The 21,592-nt window shown below is 35.0% G+C and overlaps 1 protein-coding gene and 1 long non-coding RNA gene across 13 annotated transcripts in view; one reads left to right on the forward strand and one right to left on the reverse strand.

The window, feature by feature from the left end:
• The window catches only part of LOC134807644 (uncharacterized), a 127,144-nt gene extending 118,012 nt beyond the window's left edge, over positions 1 to 9,132 (forward strand). Inside the window, exon 3 of the long non-coding RNA XR_010148605.1 lies at positions 9,010 to 9,132. This is a non-coding gene — a long non-coding RNA (uncharacterized LOC134807644). The remainder of the gene's footprint in view (positions 1 to 9,009) is intronic.
• Positions 1 to 21,592, reverse strand: part of SMC2 (structural maintenance of chromosomes 2) — a 47,839-nt gene that overhangs the window by 2,550 nt on the left and 23,697 nt on the right. For 10 of the 12 annotated variants that reach the window (XM_016961354.3, XM_009457017.5, XM_001137448.7 and 7 more), the window contains 10 exons: positions 20,153 to 20,357; positions 18,364 to 18,499; positions 15,301 to 15,425; positions 13,394 to 13,587; positions 11,698 to 11,841; positions 11,017 to 11,211; positions 8,639 to 8,839; positions 6,367 to 6,483; positions 3,911 to 4,071; positions 85 to 232 (listed from right to left, as the gene is read on the reverse strand). In XM_016961354.3, the coding sequence (XP_016816843.1) occupies positions 85 to 232; positions 3,911 to 4,071; positions 6,367 to 6,483; positions 8,639 to 8,839; positions 11,017 to 11,211; positions 11,698 to 11,841; positions 13,394 to 13,587; positions 15,301 to 15,425; positions 18,364 to 18,499; positions 20,153 to 20,357 (1,626 nt within the window). Of the gene's footprint in view, positions 1 to 84; positions 233 to 1,989; positions 2,408 to 3,910; positions 4,072 to 6,366; positions 6,484 to 8,638; positions 8,840 to 11,016; positions 11,212 to 11,697; positions 11,842 to 13,393; positions 13,588 to 15,300; positions 15,426 to 18,363; positions 18,500 to 20,152; positions 20,358 to 21,592 lie in introns of those variants that run through there. The other 2 variants (XM_016961356.4, XM_016961355.4) reach the window with 2 other exon arrangements.

A 21,592-nucleotide genomic window follows, 5' to 3' on the forward strand; every position in this document is an offset into this window, starting at 1 on the left:
ATTAACATTGACTACTACTAAAGAATGGTTTTAGAAAAATAGTCTAATTAAACTATTACTGAGACTTTTTTTCCTGGTTCTTACCTGAGAATGTGTGAAATGAGTACGCAGCATCTGTCCAATGTTTTGGGTATGAGAAAGATCCAAGGCTGCATCTACCTCATCAAGGATATAAATTGGAGCAGGTTTGAAGAGAAGCATGGACAGTATTAATGACAAGGCCACTAAAGACCTAAGAAAAGGTCAGAAGAAAAGCCATAAAAATTTGATTTTATCACTTATCAAAACACTGAAGCAAATATGTGATCCTATTATTGTGAATAGAGCAGATTTATCTGAAAGGTAGTCATATAAAAAAAAGAATCTTGAGTTTCAAACTTTAACACTTTTGTTGTATTAAAATATTTCTTTTATTTTAGCTTTCCATTTCTCCTCTTTTTGGAAGCATGCTATTTTCATAGACAATTTTAATACTCCCATATTACGTTTGGCACCTATTCTTAAGATCATGTTAGTTTTAAAATTTCTTTTTGTTTCCCTTCCCCAGTTGGCTCATTAGAGCCTAGGTAGCAGGTAAGAGCTATGGTCATTATTTAAGACAATAACTATGATCTTGGTAACAGTAACTGAGTTAGATGTCATTTTTCAAACTTTCATAATGTACACACTTACATAAACATGCATATACACACAGACAGACACACACACAATCTATATATTTTTTGGTACCATTTGTGAATAAGTTGTATAGACTATGGTCCATTACTCTAAGTACATCACTGTCAAAAGTTCAAACAATCTTACGTAAAATTCATAGTTACACCTAATCTCAGGTTCCACAGCACTATTTTCAGTTCTCTTTTAGCTTACTGCAGCTCATTCTAATCTGGTATGAAGAATCATAATTATTATTATATTTTTTCCTTACAAATATATAATTCATAAAAAGCCTTATTTTAATATAAAATATGTATAATTACTTAACATTAGACTAAAAATTAGAGTAGCATTTGTAATATACTTATTCTGTAACTTCAAGTACATCCTGGCATACAGTACTAGAATAGGCAACTCAATGCTTGCTGCATTCTTTTGTGGTTTTTGAGAGTCTTGCTCTGTCACCCCGGATGAAGTGCAGTAGCACAATCTCGGTTCACTGCAACCTCTACTTCCCAGGTTCAAGCAATTCTACTGCCACAGCCTCCCTAGTAGCTGAGATTACAGGTGCATGCCACCACACCCAGCTAATTTTTGTAGTTTTAGTTGAGACAGGATTTCACCATGTTGGCCAGGCTGATCTTGAACTCGTGACCTCAAGTAGTGATCCACCCACCTTGGCCTCCCAAAGTGCTGGGATTACAGGCATGAGCCACCATACCTGGCCGAAGGCTTGCTGCATTCTAATAGGGCTATTTATTAAGAAATATGTAAGTAGGGAAAAAAATGTGTGCACAAGTAGAGAAAAATTGCTAGCCAAAAAAAAAAAAAAAAAAAAGAATAAAACAGTATCATCAAAACCAAATCACAGTGAGACTGTTAATCACCTCTATAAAAGGGAGCTAAACTCATTCAGCCAACCTAAAATTATGTTTCTTTGTCTTTCTCTGTGATGAGTGCCTCAAGTATTGAGTTTTAAAACTTAATCTTAAAAAAAAAATTCTGCTGTGCTGAAGGGTTTAACTGCCATGTTGGATAGTGGTATATCTAAAAATAACTTTATAGCATCTTAATTACGGAAATAATTTATAGGTCCCAGTAAGAAGAGAAGCATACATTTTCTATTTTCCTCAAAACATTTTCTAGGGCTTCGGCAAATATAGCTAAAGATATTGGGAACTAAACTGTGGAATCCAATTTTTATGAACAGGCAGCAGGAGCTGTATTTTTGATTCTTATTTACAAATTTTATAAAAATATAAATAAAATATATTTCTATTCATAAAAATGATAAAGGGGGTCATAAGGAACATTAACAGGTGTCAATATTTTCTAAGTACATAAAAAAGGGTTACATGATGGTATTACAGGACAGAGAACAATAATTCAAGGCCTATGGATTATATACCATGCAGGAGAAAAAAACCAATTACTAAATGAATCACGAATTTCAATTATGTGAATATTCATAACCTTCTTTCAGGAGGTTTTAATTAATTGGCTATTGGTAGGTAAGGCGTAAGGACATATGACCTTTTAGGTTTCTATCACTATGCTGATTTTCTGAATCACTGTGTAAGGTCAGGAGAAACTTCCCTGAACTCCAAATCCATGTTTGTTAGTTTCCAACACTCTTCCTTCCTTTATGTAGATCCAAGGTTCCATCTGGTATCATTTTCCTTTTGCCTGAGAACTTCCTTTAACCTGTAGTATGGTTCTGCTGTTTTTGTCTGAAAAGTATTCATATTGCCTTCAATTTGAAGAATATTTCTGTTAGATATACAATTCTAAGTTGAGACATATACTTTCAGCACTTTACGGATGTTCCAGACTTCTGGCTTACATAGTGTTTAACAAGAAGTCTAAAGTCATTTTTATTTTTGTTCACTAGCACATAATGTCTCTCTCTTTTCCTCTAGCTGCTTTTAGGATTCTTCTCCTATCACTGGTTTTCAGCAGTTTTATGTATCTTTTGCTTTGTTATTTTGTATGTGTTTCTGTTTATCCTGCCTGAGGTTGACAGAACTCAAGTCTGTGGGTTTACAGAATTCATCAAATCTGGAAAACATGGTGCCATAAATTCTTCAAGTATTCCTCTCCTTTTGGAACTCCAATTACTTGCCCATTAGACAGCTTCCCTTAGGACACTAAAGCTGGTTGTTTGTTTTTTTTTTCTCCAGTTTTTTATTTCTCAATGTAGCTTGAATAGATTCTGTTCTATTGCTATGTCTTCAAATTTACTCATTTTTCTTTTACAGTATCTCATCTGCTATTAATCTCATGCAGTAAACTTTTTTTTAATCTCTAGAAAGTTCACTTAATTCTTTTTAGTAGCTTCTATTTCTCTCATTATGTTCATGTTTTCTTGGATTAACTTGTCTCCTACTTGCATCATCTGTCATTTCAGAGTCTGTTCCTACTCACTAATTTTTCTCTTTAATTTTGATTACATGCTGGACATTGTGGTTATATTGTTTAGTATCTCAATTTTTTTTAACCTTCTTTAAAGAACACTGGCCTTTGTTCTGATAAACAAGTAACAGTTTGGTTCCTTCAAAAAATTTGTTCAGTTTCTTAGGATGTGTCTACATTAGGCTTCACTTCAGGGACAGTAGAGACCTAATGCCAAGGTGCAGCACTCTAGGGCTTTGCAAAATTCTAATCTGTCTTTTTAACTTAGTGATACTACTGACCTCTGTTTAGGCAACTGAAGTCCAAAAACTGCCTCTAGAGAGAAAGCCAGGGTGAACATAGGGCTCAGCATTTCTGTTTCATCTTGTCCTGGACTATTCATTTTCTAATATTTGAAAATAGATTTTTTAAAAACATGTTTTGTCTAATTTTCTATTTGCTTATTCCTCTTTTGTCACCTATTTTAATCAAATGTTTTAACCAAATTGTTTAGTCTTATATATTAGGCTCCTTAAATTCTACATGCAAAGGTAGTTAAAACACAAATACAGTTTTAAGGTAAGGAGATGAATTATAATAAAGTAAGAGGAATGAAAATTATAATATTTATAACATAGCAAAGTGATTCCTCACCTCTGACCACCACTAAGTTCAGTTAGGTTTTCTTTCCAGGTATTATAATAAAGTAAGAGGAATGAAAATTATAATATTTATAACATAGCAAAGTGATTCCTCACCTCTGACCACCACTAAGTTCAGTTAGGTTTTCTTTCCAGGTATTATAATAAAGTAAGAGGAATGAAAATTATAATATTTATAACACAGCAAAGTGATTCCTCACCTCTGACCACCACTAAGTTCAGTTAGGTTTTCTTTCCAGGTATTTCCTAAGGCAACCTTGAACTCCAGACCATCCAAAACAGTTTGACCCTCTGGTGGTGCAAGCATAGCATTAGCACCAGGCAGAAGAGTAGAAAAAATAGACCCAAAGTCCTTGTTCACCTGGATTTAAACAATAAAAAAGTTAAAACATCAGGATGCTTTCCAAGAAGAATCAATTGTTGATATATGTATATGCAACACAGCAGGTCTACTTTGTCTATTACTCTAACTCAGGGGCTGACAAACTATGGCCCATGTGAAAAATCTGGATATGCTCATTCATTTACAAAGCGTCTATCGGTGCTAGTGATACGACAAAATCAGGTAGTTGCAACAGAGACTGGATGGGCTCCCAAGCAAAAAATATTTACTATATGGCCCTTTACAAAAATGAATTACTGAATCCTGCTCTAATTTCCAGGGGAACTAGAAGGCACACCTCTAACTCTAGTCCAAAGTTTTGACACTTTTGTAGAAAGTGTCACACTGCAGGGATCCTCAAGATACACACAATTGTATCACATGAGGAAAAAAAACACAAAATAGAGAAGCAAACAAACAAAAAAACAAAAGTATTTTTGGAATAAAATGTTCTCCTCTAAAGCTTTTCTTTTTCCTGTTGTCCAAAGGCCTAAGTAGATCAATGTGAGGCCCAGGAGAAAAAGGGGCATGAAATCAAAGGACCAGATCTGTTAAAGCGTTCTTTTCTACATGCCTCATCTCCTAGTCGAAGAGGTTAAGCTGTTGAGGGCCAGAAACAGGATTACATCCCAAGAGAAAAGAAAGCTGTTTGGCCTGCCCCTGTCTTGCCATAGAAGGAGACAGAGATTTAGGGCCAAAATCCTAGCTTGTAATAGGGTAATTTTTGTTCATACGCACTTGATTGATGATTTGGGAATTTGGCCATCTGTCTTCAAAGACATGACTAATATTCTTAGTTTGGCAGTCAAACTTGAAAGCATAACACACACACACACACAAAGGACTTGACAGCCAAGTTCTCTAGAGAAATCTCCAAATTCCAATGCAGGTATACAATATTCAAATGTAAATATACTTTTTAATGAATACTTATAGTAACAAGAAAATCTCATAGACACAAGCAGTGATCCTAAATATAGATTTACTAAGTAACACACATTTTAAAAGCAAGTACATGGCTGCTGAATAATATCCTACAGAGTGGAAGCAGGTTCTAGGCCAAGTGTGGGACAGGCAGCTCAGGACCAAGAGAGAGGAATGCTACTAAACTTGAACCAGAGACCCACTGTGAAACTTCCTCCAAAAGAGAATGGACAGAGAAGAATACAGCCCTATGCTACACAGAAAATGAGTTATATTCATAGATCGATATAAAGATGAAATAAAAGAGAATTCTGCAAGTCCAATGAGGCTATGAAGAAAACAAACCAAAAACAAAAAAAGCCTAGAATACTCTGGCTTTGTCACTTTGTCAATCAAGTAAGCCTGAAGCCAGAAGGAAGAATATAATGCTGATAACAGTACCTACTTTGTTAGATTATTGTGAAGATTAGATGAGAAAATTAATTTGAGAATAGTGACTGGCATATAATAAGCACTGAATAAATGTTACTGGCTTTGGAAGAACTTGGAAATTTGGGAAGAGCAGGATATGTTTAGACAATAGATTCTGATTTGTACTAAGTCCAGGAACCCTGGTGGGAAAAAAGAAAAAAAAAACCTCTCAGATCCAGTGATAAATCGACATGCTGCACACTAATTAATAGGGTCAGCCTTTTGCTTCCATTTTTAAGAGAAAAATAGTACAGGGAATGGAGCACTGAAAATAAGTCTTAGAGAAGAAAAAACCAAGGTGACTAAAAGGGATAATTGTGCTGCATTACTGAAGATAGAGTTCCTACAGAATTACAAAGAGAAAAAGAGACAAGGTGCCCCATTAAAACCCAGAAGGCACAGGTTTGCTAAACTACCAAACAGCACAGTAACTCTATGTTTGGAATCTCTGAAGTAAGAATCTTCCGCTATAGTAAAAATGGAAAAACTTCCACATGAGAGGCTAAGGAATTATCCTATAGGAGACAGATACATGAAGTCAGGGAAGTAGAAGTAACAGTAAAGAAGCCTAAGATCCGCCAAAGTTGTCATAAAACAAAATGGAATTGGGATTTTGTTGAATAAGCATCCTGTAAAAGAGAATACTAAACTTGGCTTGTTTACTATCCAATTCTTACAGAAGTACAAGAATGCCAGGATCTGGTAGTAGTCAAGTTCAAAAAGAAAAAATGCATTTAAAAGTCAGAGGTTTTAATTAAGGTGTGAATATGTGCCTCATTCAAACATAGATCAGCCATTTCAAATTTCTTATAGAGTATAAATCCACTGATGATATTTTTTCATCCTTGCAACCTCATATAAAACAAACATAAAAAGTACCTTTTGCCATGCAATATTTAGGGCTTGGTTTTTCTTCTGGTCAAGGTCTTCTATAGTTGTAAGAATTTTGGATTTGTCGTTTTCTACAATTCTCTTCTTCTTCATCAAGTCATTGTACTATGAGATAAAAAACATGGTTAACTGGGAAAATATAAAATCTCTTCTATATTCTGGAATTTGGTCAGAAATAAACAGGTTTCATTATTTTTATATACAATACATACATTGCTATTTACCAAAAAGATATAATGCACTAAGAATTATATATACTCATATACTATACATATACTGTATGATGTGTGTGTATATACACACTCATATACACACTCTTAACAAAATTAGGAATAAAATCAATCATCCATATGTATATAACTAAATTACTAGAACTAAGAATTTATAAGACAAAGTCCTTAAAATATTTTGACTCCACTAATATTCCCTTATCTCCTTAGCAGCCAAGGCAAAAAAAAAAAAAAAAAGTGTTACATATAAACTTAAGTAAAAGGAGCCCTGAAAGCTCTCCTCTTAAGGTCAGCCTTAGGAGTGACATGAACAAAATTTTGATCCTTCACCATGATATATAGGAACCACATAAATTGGACCTTACTTTTTTTTAATTTTAAGTTCTGGGATACATGTGCAGAATGTGCAGGTTTGTTACATAGGTATACATGTGCCATGATGGCTTGCTGCACCAATCAACCAGGTTTTAAGCCCTGTATGCATCAGGATAAAGGGAATTGGACCTTATTTATCCCTTGACTTTATGGCATTAAACTCCTCCCCAGGTTCTGGCCATATGGTCTTTTACAGCTCCTTTGAGAGTTTACATAATAAACTCACTATTGTCTTATGGCCCCTGCACTATTCTCCCTTCCTGGAATGCTCTTTCTCTGACATAACGGTTGCCTGAAATTTCAGCTCAAATATCACCACTTTAGAGTAGTCTTCCTTCAAGCAAGGCTGTAGAGGGATAATCATACCATGAACAGCAGTGGGACTTCCTAAAACTCTTCCTAATTCATTTCTCCTCAAAGCCCTACATTTCAAGGAGGCTTCACATTCACCTTTAACAATTCTAGCCAGTCCTGCTGTTTTCCTTGCTGTCCCTCTTCTTTACAGCCACGCTCCCCCAACCTTCTCTCTACATTTTCATCTTATTTTTTCATGAAAATCCATGTAATTGCTTATGTAGATAGATACAAAACACACACACAAAAAAAGGCCATCTGCTGATCAACAATATAGGCTTCTCCTCTGGTAAAGAGATGGGAGTTGATAAATTCTTTTGAAAAAAATATTAGACTCAGGTCTCATCTAATAGAAGTAAACGAGTAAAAGTGAACAAGTTTCATGTTATACAGATCAAATTCAGACCAAAGTTTTCCTTCTACAAATATATCACATATTGCAAAGCTTTAATGTAGAAATGAAAACCAGCAGGAGCATTTTCTAGAGAGATCACAATACCTGCATGATTCATCTGTTTGGTATCTAATATAATATAGACTCTGTGCATATTCATGCCAAAAACAGTTAAAAAAAATTATGGTAAAATTTCTTCAAAGTAACTGTGCTATTATCAGTGTCGCAGATTTCTCATGAATTTTACTCTGATTTGCAAATTCAAACAGAATTTTGCAGCATTCAGGAAGGTATGGGGCATTAATATAAAATTACTAAGATAGCCATTTCTTATGGCTATCTTAAGAGTAGGGAATGCTTCCCCCACTGGGTTTTTCTAGTGATAGGTCCTCCCAAGTTCATCACTAGATGACAGTAAACTCCCTTCCCAGACTCAAAGTTTTGTCAGGTTAGGGGAGAATAACATTATTGAGTAATTGAGAGCATTAAAACTGAGAAGAGGCTGCAGAATTTACAGATTAGTGAAACAGTATTTATGTGTATAATGGCTTTAGTCATTACTTATATAGTTTCAGTATACAGTAGAGTCAAGAGGATGACAGAAGCATATCCTATTCAAGGCTTTTCAATGCAAGTGAAAGAAATGATAGAAATGTGAGGAATTATGTTTGACAAAGAACAAATGCCAGTGAAAAAGTCATTCCAGTTGTAATAGAATGTAAAAACAACTAATGACGCATAAGAGTAATAAGAAAAAAATGACGAAAAGAGAAGAAGGAAAGCAGAAAGAAAAGTATCAAGGACATCTGCAAAAGGTTAACTCTAATAATTGCATCAGAGATCATACAGAGCTATCAATGCTAGTCATGTTCTAATGCGGCCAGATATTCATAAGAAATTGACTTACTCGCTCTTCAGCTTCTGTCAATACATTCATAGCTCTCATATTGACATTTCTTCCTAGTTTCTCCTTCATTTCTTGCAACTTCTGAAGTCTCTGACCAGCTTCTTTAGGGTTGTTAGTTTTGAAATCATAGGCACTATTGGGTTGGCCAAAGAGGTGTCTCTCTGCATTAATCCAGTCATAATCTTTCAACATTTTGGATACCTAGCCACATATAAAAATAGATGGGAGATCTATGAATGTTTGAGATCTATGAATGTTTACAAACCAATATGTATAAGCCAGTTTCTTAACTATTTAATACTTTTGAATCAAATACTGAAGAGGAAAAAACCTTCAATGACTGACTAATTTTTTTTTTTTTTTTTTTTGAGATGGAGTTTCACTCTTGTTGCCCAAGCTGGAGTGCAATGGCGCGATCTTGGCTGACCGCAACTTACACCTCCCAGGTTCAAGTGATTCTGCTGCCTCAGCCTCCTGAGTAACTGGGATCACAGGTATGCACCACCATGCCCAGCTAATTTTGTATTTTTAGTAGAGACGGGGTCTCTCCATGTTGGTCAGGCTGATCTGGAACTCCCGACCTCAGGTGATCTGCCAACCTCGGCCTCCCAAAGTGCTGGGATTACAGGCGTGAGCCACTGTGCCTAGGCGACTCATTTTTAAAAATGAGTTTCATTACTGACAAGAATAAAGATGAATATTTTTACCTGGAGCACAGACTACAGAAACAAGACATTGTATAGCAAAAGATCCTCCTATTACTTTGGCATTAGAAGAGCCAACTCACAGAGAAATTTTTACGAAGTATACGCAAAGCACCTCCATTAGAATGAAATGTAAGTCAGGTAGAACTCCTTCAGAATTTACCAAATTCAATCTATTGCTTCAAAACACAACTTATGAGAAGCTAAAACTCTTTTAATACTTAAGTCATAGATTTGGTAAAAATCATGGAAGCCTAATGCTGACTGAGACCTAATAATTTTTCTCTCAGAAATATATTCTAAGAAACTGCCCTAAACATTGACTCTATCCTGCTCCCCACCTTTTGAGAAAAAGGCACAGTATATTGAAAAAGGCACTGTATAATAATTTTTCATGTAATACAACTGATTATACAGTTCAAATTATAGTGCCTAAAGAAGACTTTCTTCTACTAGAATTATGATTCATTCTCACTGGCAGAATCCAATCCTTGTTAATTTGTTGACTTGTATTAATTCCATGGATATGGTCTCACCTGTAGGCCCCAAAGTACAATTATCATTTCTAGTGTATCTTCCTTTTGACCTGTAAACTCTTTGAAAGCATTCTGTATGTGTTGCTCATCCTTACATTGTCAGTGCCTGGCACAGTATCTGATACTGGTAGGTATGTATAAATCTTTGATTGACTTCTTAGCAGACCCACTTGCAAGTCCCTCCTTTTACTCTTGTAAATAAAATCTCCTAGCAATCACCAGTACTAGCATTTTCAATTACCAAAAAACTATTAGCAGTAACATTGCCACTGGTAATATTTCAGTCAGTACACTATCACTAAGCTAATGAGAAATCAATAGTAATAAAGTGGTAGATTATAATGTAGCCATAAAAAATGTTGTTTAAATCAAGTTCCACGGTTCTTTCAGAAGAGAGGGAGCTTGTTTTGTATGTTCTTGATCTTTCTGAAGTTAAAGTTCATGTATTTTTAGGATGCTAAAAAAAAATATCCCGGACATTAAAAAGGGGCCAAACTGTTACACTCACTCATAGGAAAACATGCGAGATGAATTATTAATACCATGTGAATGCAGCTTCTTAACCAAGCAAGGAATTTCTGCAAAAGCACGTGTTATCTTTAAAGCACTGAAGTAAAGGTGCTATGACACATGAAAGAAAGAAACTGGGATAACCTCAAAAACATAGCTGCTTTGGCAAAACATCAGATTTTTTATAAAGTTGCAAATACTGACAGTAGTAACACTCATAAAGACATGTGGAAGCCAATTCAGTCCTTTTTTTAGATTACCTGTATATATAGTTCTGTGAGTTGTTTAATTCAATTTGAAATAAGGTAGAGAATATGTATCATTATGACTAGCACATCAGTAATGGAGGTGAAAAGTTATTTCCATGGGAGACCACTAAACATTTGGTAAATACATCTTGTAGATGGGAAAAAATATCTAAAGTTAAATCTAAAAATAAAACATTTGTGCAATTTGTTGAAAATTAGCATTGTTGAAAAGCAGTTAAAGCTGCAAGCTCAAATTTACGTCAGGTTGTAATTTTGCCATTTATATTTATAGAGTTCTCTATCAAGCAGTTTTCTAAAATTTTTCAAGAGCTCAGTAACAAAAATTTGATTTAGTATAAAAAATGCACACAAACGAATACCTTTGCAGCACCATCTTCAGCCTCCCGTTTATGTTTGCTGATGTTGTGGTCTAATTCCTTAATTTTAAGCTGAGAATCATTGTTTTGCTCCTTGTGTTTTGCCACTTCTGCATATTTAGCTTTAATTACAGTGTCTTGGGCTGTTATCACCTCTTTTTGCTTGGTCACCTCTTCTTGAGCTTTATTTACTGACTCCTAAAACAAAAAAATTAAAGAAAATATGTGGTGAGGTAACATGTAAATAATTTTAATTTACTAAACAATTATCTGACAGATCCCTGGGCAAGATGGCAATGTGATTACAGGCAGAGAGATGATCACCTAACCCTCTATATTTTATATCACCATTAAAAGGACTAATCAATTTATACACAGAAGAAAACTTGGATCATCCCTGGTAAAAGGGGTGGGGGTACAATGCTCATGCTGCAAATGAGAGCGTTTTTGTTAGATATAATGTAGATGGAATCAACTAAGTGAGAAAGAAGAGGGACTGCTAGAAGCTGACTGACCTATGTGATCCCAAAACTGGCAATTCTGGATGAGTAAAAGCTATTTGTGCCTCACTCTCTCATCATGACGAGTGAAAAGACTGAGAACACTAAAGTCAAACATCTTAAGCTAATGTTTCATAAAAAGATTCGCATTTTCAATTTCTCCAATTTGATAAATAAATCCTACCTTATTTTTAGCCACCTCAGCTGCCATTACTTCAATCTGACTTTCATAGGATTTGATAGCTTCATTTACAGCTTCAAGCTGTTGTTTGTAAGATGTATGCTCTCTCTTGAGCTCTTCCAGTTCCAGAGTGATAGCTTCAACTTCCTATAAAAAATACAGTATTCAGGTATTCATATAGGTTATTAACTACTGAAAAACAAATATGTACAGAACAATTAAATAAATAATAATCTCATGCAAGTAAGACCCACAGCTTTGCTACCACTCAGCTACCGAAAGTACAGGTTAAGCTGCTTCCCCAGAAAAAGGAAGTTTATTTTCCTATATCAAAAAAAAAAAGTATGTGTAATTTTTATAGGTTCAAAGAACTCTGCATAAATTATTTTCTTTATCCTTTATTCCTATAGGGAAAACAATATAACATTCTACATAACAGATGAATTACTGGAAGTAAAGCTTTTTTAAAAACAAAATTTTCAATGTGTAAAAAGTTTCTCAATATTCTTCTTTCCCACTATAGCCTTCAGTTCATTAGAAGAGCAGTCCCCAACCTTTTTGGCACCGAGGACCAGATTTGTGGAAGATGATTTTTCCATATGGCAGGCGCAGGGAGAGAGTATGGTTTCAGGATAAAACCACCCCATCTCAGATCATCACACATTAGATTCTCATAAGGAATATGCAACCTAGATCCCTTGCATGCACAGTTCAGAAAAGGGTCTGCACTCCTCTGAGAATCTAATGCCACAGCTGATCTGACACAAGGTGGAACTCAGGCAGTAATCCTCATTTGCCTGTCACACACCTCCTCTGTTACTGGTCTGTGGCCTGGGGGTTGGGGACCCCTGCATTAGAAAATACTTTTTACAGCTATTTAATGACAAGAATCTTAGAGTGGGCTAAAAAAAAAAAATGCAAGGGAAATATATTTAGGTGAAATCGCATAAAAGTGATTAACAGCATAGCCTTTGGAGACAAAAACCTAGGTTCAGATTCCAGCTTTGGCATTAGCTAAAAGATATAATAAAGTATCATCAGTTTACAACTGAATGACACCTTGTAAATATAACATGCTTTGTCTTCCATTATGCTCTCACAGTGCACATTCATTTAGGTGCTTATCAAATAAAAATGTCAACTTGCTGAATCTCTGATATGACATCCAGAATATCAAATAATCCACTCCTGAAGAAAGGCCATCCGCTCTTGAAGGAAGCATTTACCAACCGTCAACTTTGCCCTTTCCTTAAAATTAGCATCCCCTACTCACAACTATGAAACACTCGATTGCAGGGTTTTCAGAGAAAAATACAGATTAAATATCCCGTATCCAAAGTATGTAGGACCAGAAGTCTTTCAGACTTCAGATTTTTTTTTTGGATTTTGGAATATTTGCATTATACAGAGTAATATACAGAGTAACGGAGTATCCCAAATCCAATCTGCTCCAATGAACATTTCCTTTGAGCCTCAGATCAACACTCAAAAAGTTTCTAATTCGTATTTTGGATTTGAGATGCTCATCCTGGATACTCCTTTGACTTTTATAAGAAGCATAATTTGTTTCCAAAGAACACTGCTCCCTTTTAGATTCTGAGATCAATTCTGATGAATAAGGTCAACCAATGATGCTCTACCACCTTCAGCTCTATGTTGACTTTAAAAGCTTGGTTCAATTTCAAAAAGAAGTTATTACCTGTTGTTTTTCTTTCGTCTTCTTGCTAGATGCATCTGCCTTTGTTTTGGCACAATCCAGTTTTTTCTGAGCATCTTTCAGTTCTCGTTCTCTTTCAGCTTCTGCATTTTTCATTTTATTTTCCAATACTTCATATTTTTCTTCTGCTTTTCTTTGGATTTCTTTAGTGTTTTTCAAAGTCTCCTCACTTTCCTCTGCATCACAAAGTAAGCAAATGTGGCTAAGTTAACAATGGTAAAGGTTTACAAATTCAACTTTTAATAGAAGAAATGGTTTGGAAAATTACAGGGTACAATTTAAGAAAATTAACTATCCCAATGATATTCTAGAAATGGTATAATGAAACACAGATACTACCTAAAAGCCATACTTGAATTATCTAAAGATCTGTAACAAAATAATTTCTTTTGCTATGAAATTGAACTTTACCTACAACTATCCTTTTACAAAGGTATTGAAGCAACCTATTTAAAAAAAAAAATCACAGATCGTATTTTTAATGCAATTGTATGCTTCCTAAAACCAGAACAGTATAACTATGGTATTTTTTCTATAGTTGCTAGAAAGTGTGTAATTTCATAAACAAGCTTACTTTATGTTCTTTGCCTATTTTATACATATTCAGGGAACTTCTCATTAAAGTCAACAAATAATATGATAAAGTCAACAAATAATATGACAGTATGCCTAGGATACAGCAAAGGAAAAACATCCCCAAATCTGTGAAAGAAAAAAATAAGGTCAGGCGTGGTAGTTCATGCCTGTGTAATCCCAGCACTTTGGGAAGCCAAGGCAGGCAGATCATGAGGTCAAGAGATCAAGACCATCCTGACCAACATGGTAAAACCTCATCTCTACTAAAAATACAAAAATTAGCTGGGTGTGGTGATGCACGCCTGTAGTCCCAGCTACTCGGGAGGCTGAGGAAGGCACTTGAACCCAGGAGGTGGAGGTTGCAGTGAGCTGAGATTGCGCCACTGCACTCCAGCCTGGGGACAGAGAGAGACTCCGTCTCAAAAAAATAAAAAATAAATAAAAGAGCAATACTGAATGAACACGTGTTGCTGTAACAACTGATGTATATTGTGAGTGTTAGGACCCAGGTGCAAACATAACCTTGGAAGTCATTACCGCACAATTTCTTACACTACTTTTCATTGCAGAAAATACTATTAAAATATTAGTGGAGAAGCACATGTGTGGATATTGTCCTAATGAATGACAAAAATTTAAACTACCATGTACAATTAAATTCTAAGGAAAACATACAAGCTATCTTAAAATTAGGGAAATGGCTATAAAGTGAATTACACTAAATATTAAAAACTTTTGTAAAACAAAAATACTATGAACACAAAATTAAAAGACCAGTACATAGCCAAAAAAGATGGTAAAAGGATATCTGCAATGCACATAACCTACAGGAAATTAGGACTCTTAAGAATGAGAACAGTGGGAAAAAAACCATGAGCAACCCATGGGCAAAAGAAATAAACAGAAAATTCACACAAGTATAAACCCAAAGGTCCAATGAACATACAAAAAAAAGATCCCAAATTTCATCAGCAATTAGGGAAATGCAAATTAAATGCTAATGCATGCTATCTTTTCACAACCAACAGATTTGGAAAATTTTAAAAGTCTGGAGAAAAAAGAACTTGGAGAAATGAAAACTTTCATATGCTACTGGTGGAAATGAGTATTGGTAAAAACGAACAGACCTTTGACGATATACAATAAAGATGAAAATGACCATACCCTAAGACCTAGAAATCCCATACTTGGATTTTCCCTAAATAAACTTTATCATATATATCTTAAACATAGCACAGGTAGAGAAGATACCTAAAGTAAGGTAATGGATATGAATAAAACCAGAGATTAAGCATGGACTGTTTTCATCTTACCAATGGTTTTTTTAAGGGCATCTAATTCTTCTTGTTGCTTGTGATATGAGCTTTGCTGGAGCTTGGTTTGTAATAAATCTGCCTCTTCAGTTTTCATCTCCCACTGCTGTTTTAGTTGGCGATACCTTACAAAAACAGAAACATGTAAGAAATGACTGTCATTTTTCTGGTATTTGAGAAATACATTCAAACTTCAGATTCTTACCTTAAATAAACTCACATACGTTATAAACAATATAAGATGCTACTGGTTACAGGAATAATTTTGACGGCTTTCAAGTTTCTGAGGCACCAATTAATTCAAATTTAGATCTGGTCATTGAAGGTGAACAACTCTAAATGACTAAAATCTGTAACAACTATTTACATTAGAAATATTTAACAGCTAGGTTTCCTTAAAAATAATCCCTCTTGCTAACTAAAAAGAAAAAAAAATCAAACCAACTACTCACCACGAAAAATGATTAATTATAACAATTACATACAATTTCAAAAATGTAGTTATCTATTTATTAACCTCATTTTCAAATGTTAAAAATAATAATAATGTTCCCTACTTTTAGTGTAAGAAAAATAGTTTTGAACTTAGTTGTTTAAAACGCACTTTCTTGAAAACTTTGTAATTCTATCCCAGTTCTGGCTGCTTAGTCATTTCTTTTGAAAGGTATTTAGCTAATTCAGTTGCAGTGAAATTTCAAGTTAATACAAATTCACAAAGTACCTTGTCACTAGAAATCATGAGGTCTGAGGAAAAAAAAAACAAAACTTATAAAATATAAATACTACCTTGAGTATTCTTGCCTGAAGATATACTTGACAGTACTTAAAACAATAATTTTAACTTCAAATTAATTAAAAATGTGGAATGCAGAAATATTTGTTTAAAAGATGTTACTTTCCTGATATGGTGTGAAACAATGGCTTTAGCTGATTCTTCCACCATTCTCATTTTTTTCAAAATCTATTTTCCTTCCTTGACCTCAGTGTCACAAATAGCAAAGAATTCAATTCTGCAGAATAAATGATCCAATACTACTGAACAAAATTAACAGTTCTAAGCCAAATGTAACTAACTACAAACTCATCACCTTGTTAGAGCTTCCACATATCACAGAAAAATTCTGTTCTACTCTTCTCACAGAAAAAAATTCATTTACTCTATGGTTAATTTATATTCATGAAGGTAAAATGCAGGCCTTTACATGTATGTGATGTTTGAAAGTAAAAAGGATAGAACACTTGAGGCCAGGAGTTCGAGACCAACCTGGCCAACGTGGTGAAACTCCATCTCTACTAAAAGTACAAAAATTAGCCGGGTGTGGTGACAAGTGCCTATAATCCCAGCTACTTGGGAGGCTGAGGCAGAGGTTGCAGTGAGCCGAGATCGGGCCACTGCACTCCAGCCTGGACGAGTGAGACTCCGTCTCAAAAAAAAAGAAAAAGACAAATTCTGATTCAATTTATATCTCTGAATGGCCATCCTGACTATGAAAATCTTGCTCATATTTAGTGTCCTCAAAAGTCTTGGTGCCATTTTAAGCTTTCATAACTACAGAAATTGAATGCTAAAAACATACCCAAAAATAATCATTTCAACATTTATTTAGATTTTTAAAATTGTATTCAGTATTGTGAATTCTGAATAAAATCTTTTTAAATCAGTCCCTATTTGTCATCTTCAGAGATACTGGAAAAAATTACAATTGAACTTTAAAAAAAAAATTCTTTTTTTTTGAGACAGGGTCTCACTCTGTCCCCAAGGAGAGAGTGCAGTGGCACAATCTCAGCTCACCGCAACCTCAAACTGCAGGGCTCCAACAATCCACCCACCTCAGCCTCCTGAGTAGCTGAGACCACAGGCACATGCCACCACGCCTGACTAACTTTTTTGTATTTTTTTTATAGACACAGGGTTTCTCCATGTTGCCCAAGCTGGTCTTGAACTCCTGAGCTCAAGTGATCCACCCGCCTCAGCCTCCCAAAGTGTTGGGATTACAGGTGTGCACCACTAGGCCTGGCCAAACTTTCAAACAATGCACTTTGTTAAGTTTGTAGCTCTTTTAACTCAAGAAGCTTTCAATTCAAGTGGGGACTATTCTCCCAGATAACCACAGAGCCAGTTCACTCACTCTTGTTCACTCACTCTTTCGTGTGTTTACTCAACAATCAGGTCCTCAGTGAGGCTTTTCTTGGCCACCCAATATAAAATTTTAACATGTCTTTGCCCTAGATAGTTCCTATCTCCTTTCCTGATTTACTTTGTTCTTCTTAGAACTAGTAACATGTTTTACCAATTTATCTTTCTTTATCATCCGCTTCTCCAACAAGAAAAAACTAGATGAAGGCAGGGATATTTATCTGATCCCCAGCCCCTAGAAGAGTATGTGGCACACAGGAGGCACTCAATAAATGTTTACTGACTGACACAAAAAGGTTACATTAGCATGATCCCAATATTGAAAAAATAAAAATTCGCATATACCTCTATTATACAAAAATAGAAGTGATGTTGGAAAGTATATACATATCTTATCCATACCTACACAGAAGAAATACTGTAAGGAAACACTGAAATTTTAGTGCTGATATTCGACATGAACTTGTTTACCTGCTCACTAGGCAACCTAGCAGATCCTTGATATACATAGGACAGCCACAATGCTATTAAACTTACTGTGGGCACCTGATCAATGCTATACTGTATCATATTCATGTCAAATCAAGAAATCAAGTATCCTCTGGTATCAGACGCCAGAGTATCGAAGGGTTTCCCCAGCAACCCTAGCCAAGTGCCAGTTTATTTCTCAGCAGAGAGAATGGAGTATTTGAATGATTTTTTTGTTTTGCTTAAATAGATTTTGCTAATTTCTTAACAAAGACATCTCTCTTATGAGAAAAAAATGGATAAATGGTAAGTTATCAACTCACAATTTAATCAAACATTTTAAATAAAACCAAAAATATGAGAAAAGTCAGAAGCTGTATTTCTTGAAATAAAAGTAAATTTTCTATCATTTTCTACTATGCAAATCTTTAATAAAAAAAAGTATATGCAGTTCTTACTTTTCAGCGGTGTTTTTAAGACCTGCTAATTCCTCTTCTAGAGCCCGCAGCTCATTCTCTTTGATTCTCAGTTCATCCTGAACATCTTTGAGTTCTTGAAACTTGGTTAAAATAGAAGCTGCCTGGGATCGAGCACCTGATAAAGGCAAATTGAAACAGGTCTTCCACATTGTTACCAGGTATGTACTACACAATAAAAAGTCTTCTAAGAGAATTATACTCAAATTGATTCAATAGTAAATATTTTAATGAGCTTATGAAGCCATGGAATTCATTCCATCACCTGAACCTTAGAACACAGAGAACTCATAACAGATCCAAGAGGTTGTAGTAGGTATTATTTATTCAAAATAACCACTGCCTTGTCTACTGGGCCCATCTTCCATCGTCTGACACTGGACTTGCCTACGTGATTTGCTCTGGCCAATGAAATGGGGAAATGTGTCTCTTCTGAAAGTAAACTTTAGGAGGCAGTACATAATTTGCTTTAGAAGGCAGTACACCATTTGCTTTCCGTTTGCCATGGGAAAAATATGTTCAAGACAGAGACTATTTCTCCTTCACACTGAGTCCCAGAATGAGAATAGCACTGAGTAGAAAGGCAACTGATCTGCAGCAGATGTAGCATAAACATGGAATAAATTTGTTGTAAGCTAAGATTTCGGGGCTGACCTAAGTTCTGATACAGCACGGCAAGCAGAATAAACCGATTTCACATTATGCAACTATAACTATCTGGCAGTCACAGGTTGAGGTATTATGTTGACAAAGAAACTCCGCAGGTTTGATGGAAGAATGCTAAGGTCAATTAAAAATGCTTTTAAACACTTTGTAATTAAAATACGGGGTTACTTATTTCATATCCTATAAGCAAAAGCTTCAAAAGCATCTGAATCAACAAAATCTAAAAAGTTTCTTCTCTTGCAGACATTTAAAAACACACAGTCTCTTTTTATCTTCCATTTGCAGATAGTAGTCATTTGACTGTGTACTGGAGAATCTGATACCTAGTCATGGAATTCACTGAACCGGCTAATGTTTCCGTGGCCGAGAACAACATTAAGTCACTTGATACCTCAAGTGGCTTTATGCCGTCTACTGGGTTAAAAACACAAACAATGAAATCAGACTGCTGGGATTCAGATTCTAAGCTCTGCCACCCTGTAGTGCATTATTTAACCACTCTGTATCTTCATTTCTGCAACTGTATATTAGAGATCATAATAATATGCCTACCTCATCGTTGTTATTAAGAACTAATTCTTATTTAAAGCCCATAGAATAGGGCTTTATAGAATGATAGACATGTTCTATATCTGCATTGTCGAATTATCCATTAACCATTTGTGATTATGGGCTCTTGAAATGTGACTAATGCAACCAAGGAAATTACTTTTAACTTAATTAAATGTAAAAAGTCACATATGGCTAGTGGCTACTGTATTGGACAGCATAGTGTAGAACACTGTCTGGTATACAGTAACTATTATTCAGTGTTTGTTATTCTATTGTCTTGACAAAGATCTGCAAACTCAGTGTGGCAAATACTAGACCAAGAAGAATATGATCACTGTCTAAGAATTCCTTTAAGGCATTAAGGTACCATTTCAAGGGCAGGTTTAATTGTTTGTTTTACTTTTGACAGGAGGTAGGTGGCACTGGCAAACACACAAATGAGAAGTTAACATGTTTCCTGAAGAAGTGGGTAGTTGGGCTAAAAATGTACTTAAAAAAGGCGTCTTCCTTTTTACCACAAAGAATTGTGAGGAGAAAAGGATATAGAACTTACCTCCACTCAATGTCCCATGAGGATCAAACACATCACCTCCGAGAGTTACAGTTCTAGTCATTATCCTCTTATCAAAGGCCACTTTTTTGGCATTATCCATATTGTCACAAACAAATGTTGTTCCAAAGACAAACTCCATTGCTTTCTGAAGTTCTGGTTTATATTCAACCAGGGAAAGAGCCACATGAACGTTGTCAGGGCCAACCTGTGGGACAACAACAGATATGCCACAGTACATACTACTACTTTTCCTTTCAGATATTATTTTATAAACCAGTAAAAACTGCTGTAATAGAAACTTAAATAATACTTACCTAGCATTAGAACTCTTTCTGAATTTTCTAAAAAGCTATGTAAAACTCAAAGTTTCAGGAAAAAAAAAATTGCAGGTTTAAATACTGAAAGATTTATTGCTAAGTAAAATATTTATTAATAGCTAGTACGGGGCATTATGAAAGTTTCTATTAATAAGGAGCCATTACCATGTTTCTAAGTGTCCTTCACCAAGGCTGACTGGACACAACTTTAATTATAGTACAGATTGAGTATCCTTTATCCTAAATGCTTAGAACAGAAGTGTTTGTTTTCAGATTTTGGTATATTTGTATTACAGTGGTTGAATTTTCTAAATCCAAAATACTCCAATGAGCATTTTTTGGGTGTCATAGTTTTGAATTTTGGAAAATTTCAGTTTTTGGACTTGGAGTGCTTAACCTATAATTTCCAGATCAACACAACTATATGAAAATGTTGTTTCAATAATGAGGAATTTGATTTCACAACAAATATTTTCTCATACAAATGAAACATGCTAGAGCAGTCGTCTGCCAGTTACAGAAATGAAAACACAATAACTGAGAGTAAAAGTAATTTAAAAAATCCCCAGTCCTCTATTTTGATCACAATGCTTCTTCTCAGCCTTTGTTTATAGAGGCTACCTCTGCCCATCATTTAAGAAAAACTAAGCATCTCTTTTAGAGCTTAGTATCAGCAGTGGCAATCACAATGAAGGAAGCTCTATGTAACACATGTTCAGTATTGTTCTTTGATGTGGCAGCTACCATCAAATAGGTTTGGCTAAAGGATTTGAAGCAAAGTATTTTTGCTGTTACTTGAAATCCCAATTTCCTTCTAATGCTGGGACTCGATGTATGGCTGAATTAACTTCCTGAGCCTTCTTGACTTAATGGTGATTTTTCAAGTAAAGAAAGTACCAACCAAAAACATCACCTTTCAATTACTCAGCACTCATCCTCCCTCTCCTGATAGTATACATATCAACACAACTGTATTTTGAAATCATTTGCATTGAAATCTTCTGAATGTAATTAAGGATACAACAACATCCACTTAGTTACAAGTATATTTTTAAGTTTCATAGAAATGTCTTTTCAACTGATGTACTTGGAATGTCTGATCAATAAAAAAACTGATATTACA

This window comes from Pan troglodytes, chromosome 11, assembly GCF_028858775.2.
Source record: "Pan troglodytes isolate AG18354 chromosome 11, NHGRI_mPanTro3-v2.0_pri, whole genome shotgun sequence".
NCBI lineage: Eukaryota > Metazoa > Chordata > Mammalia > Primates > Hominidae > Pan > Pan troglodytes.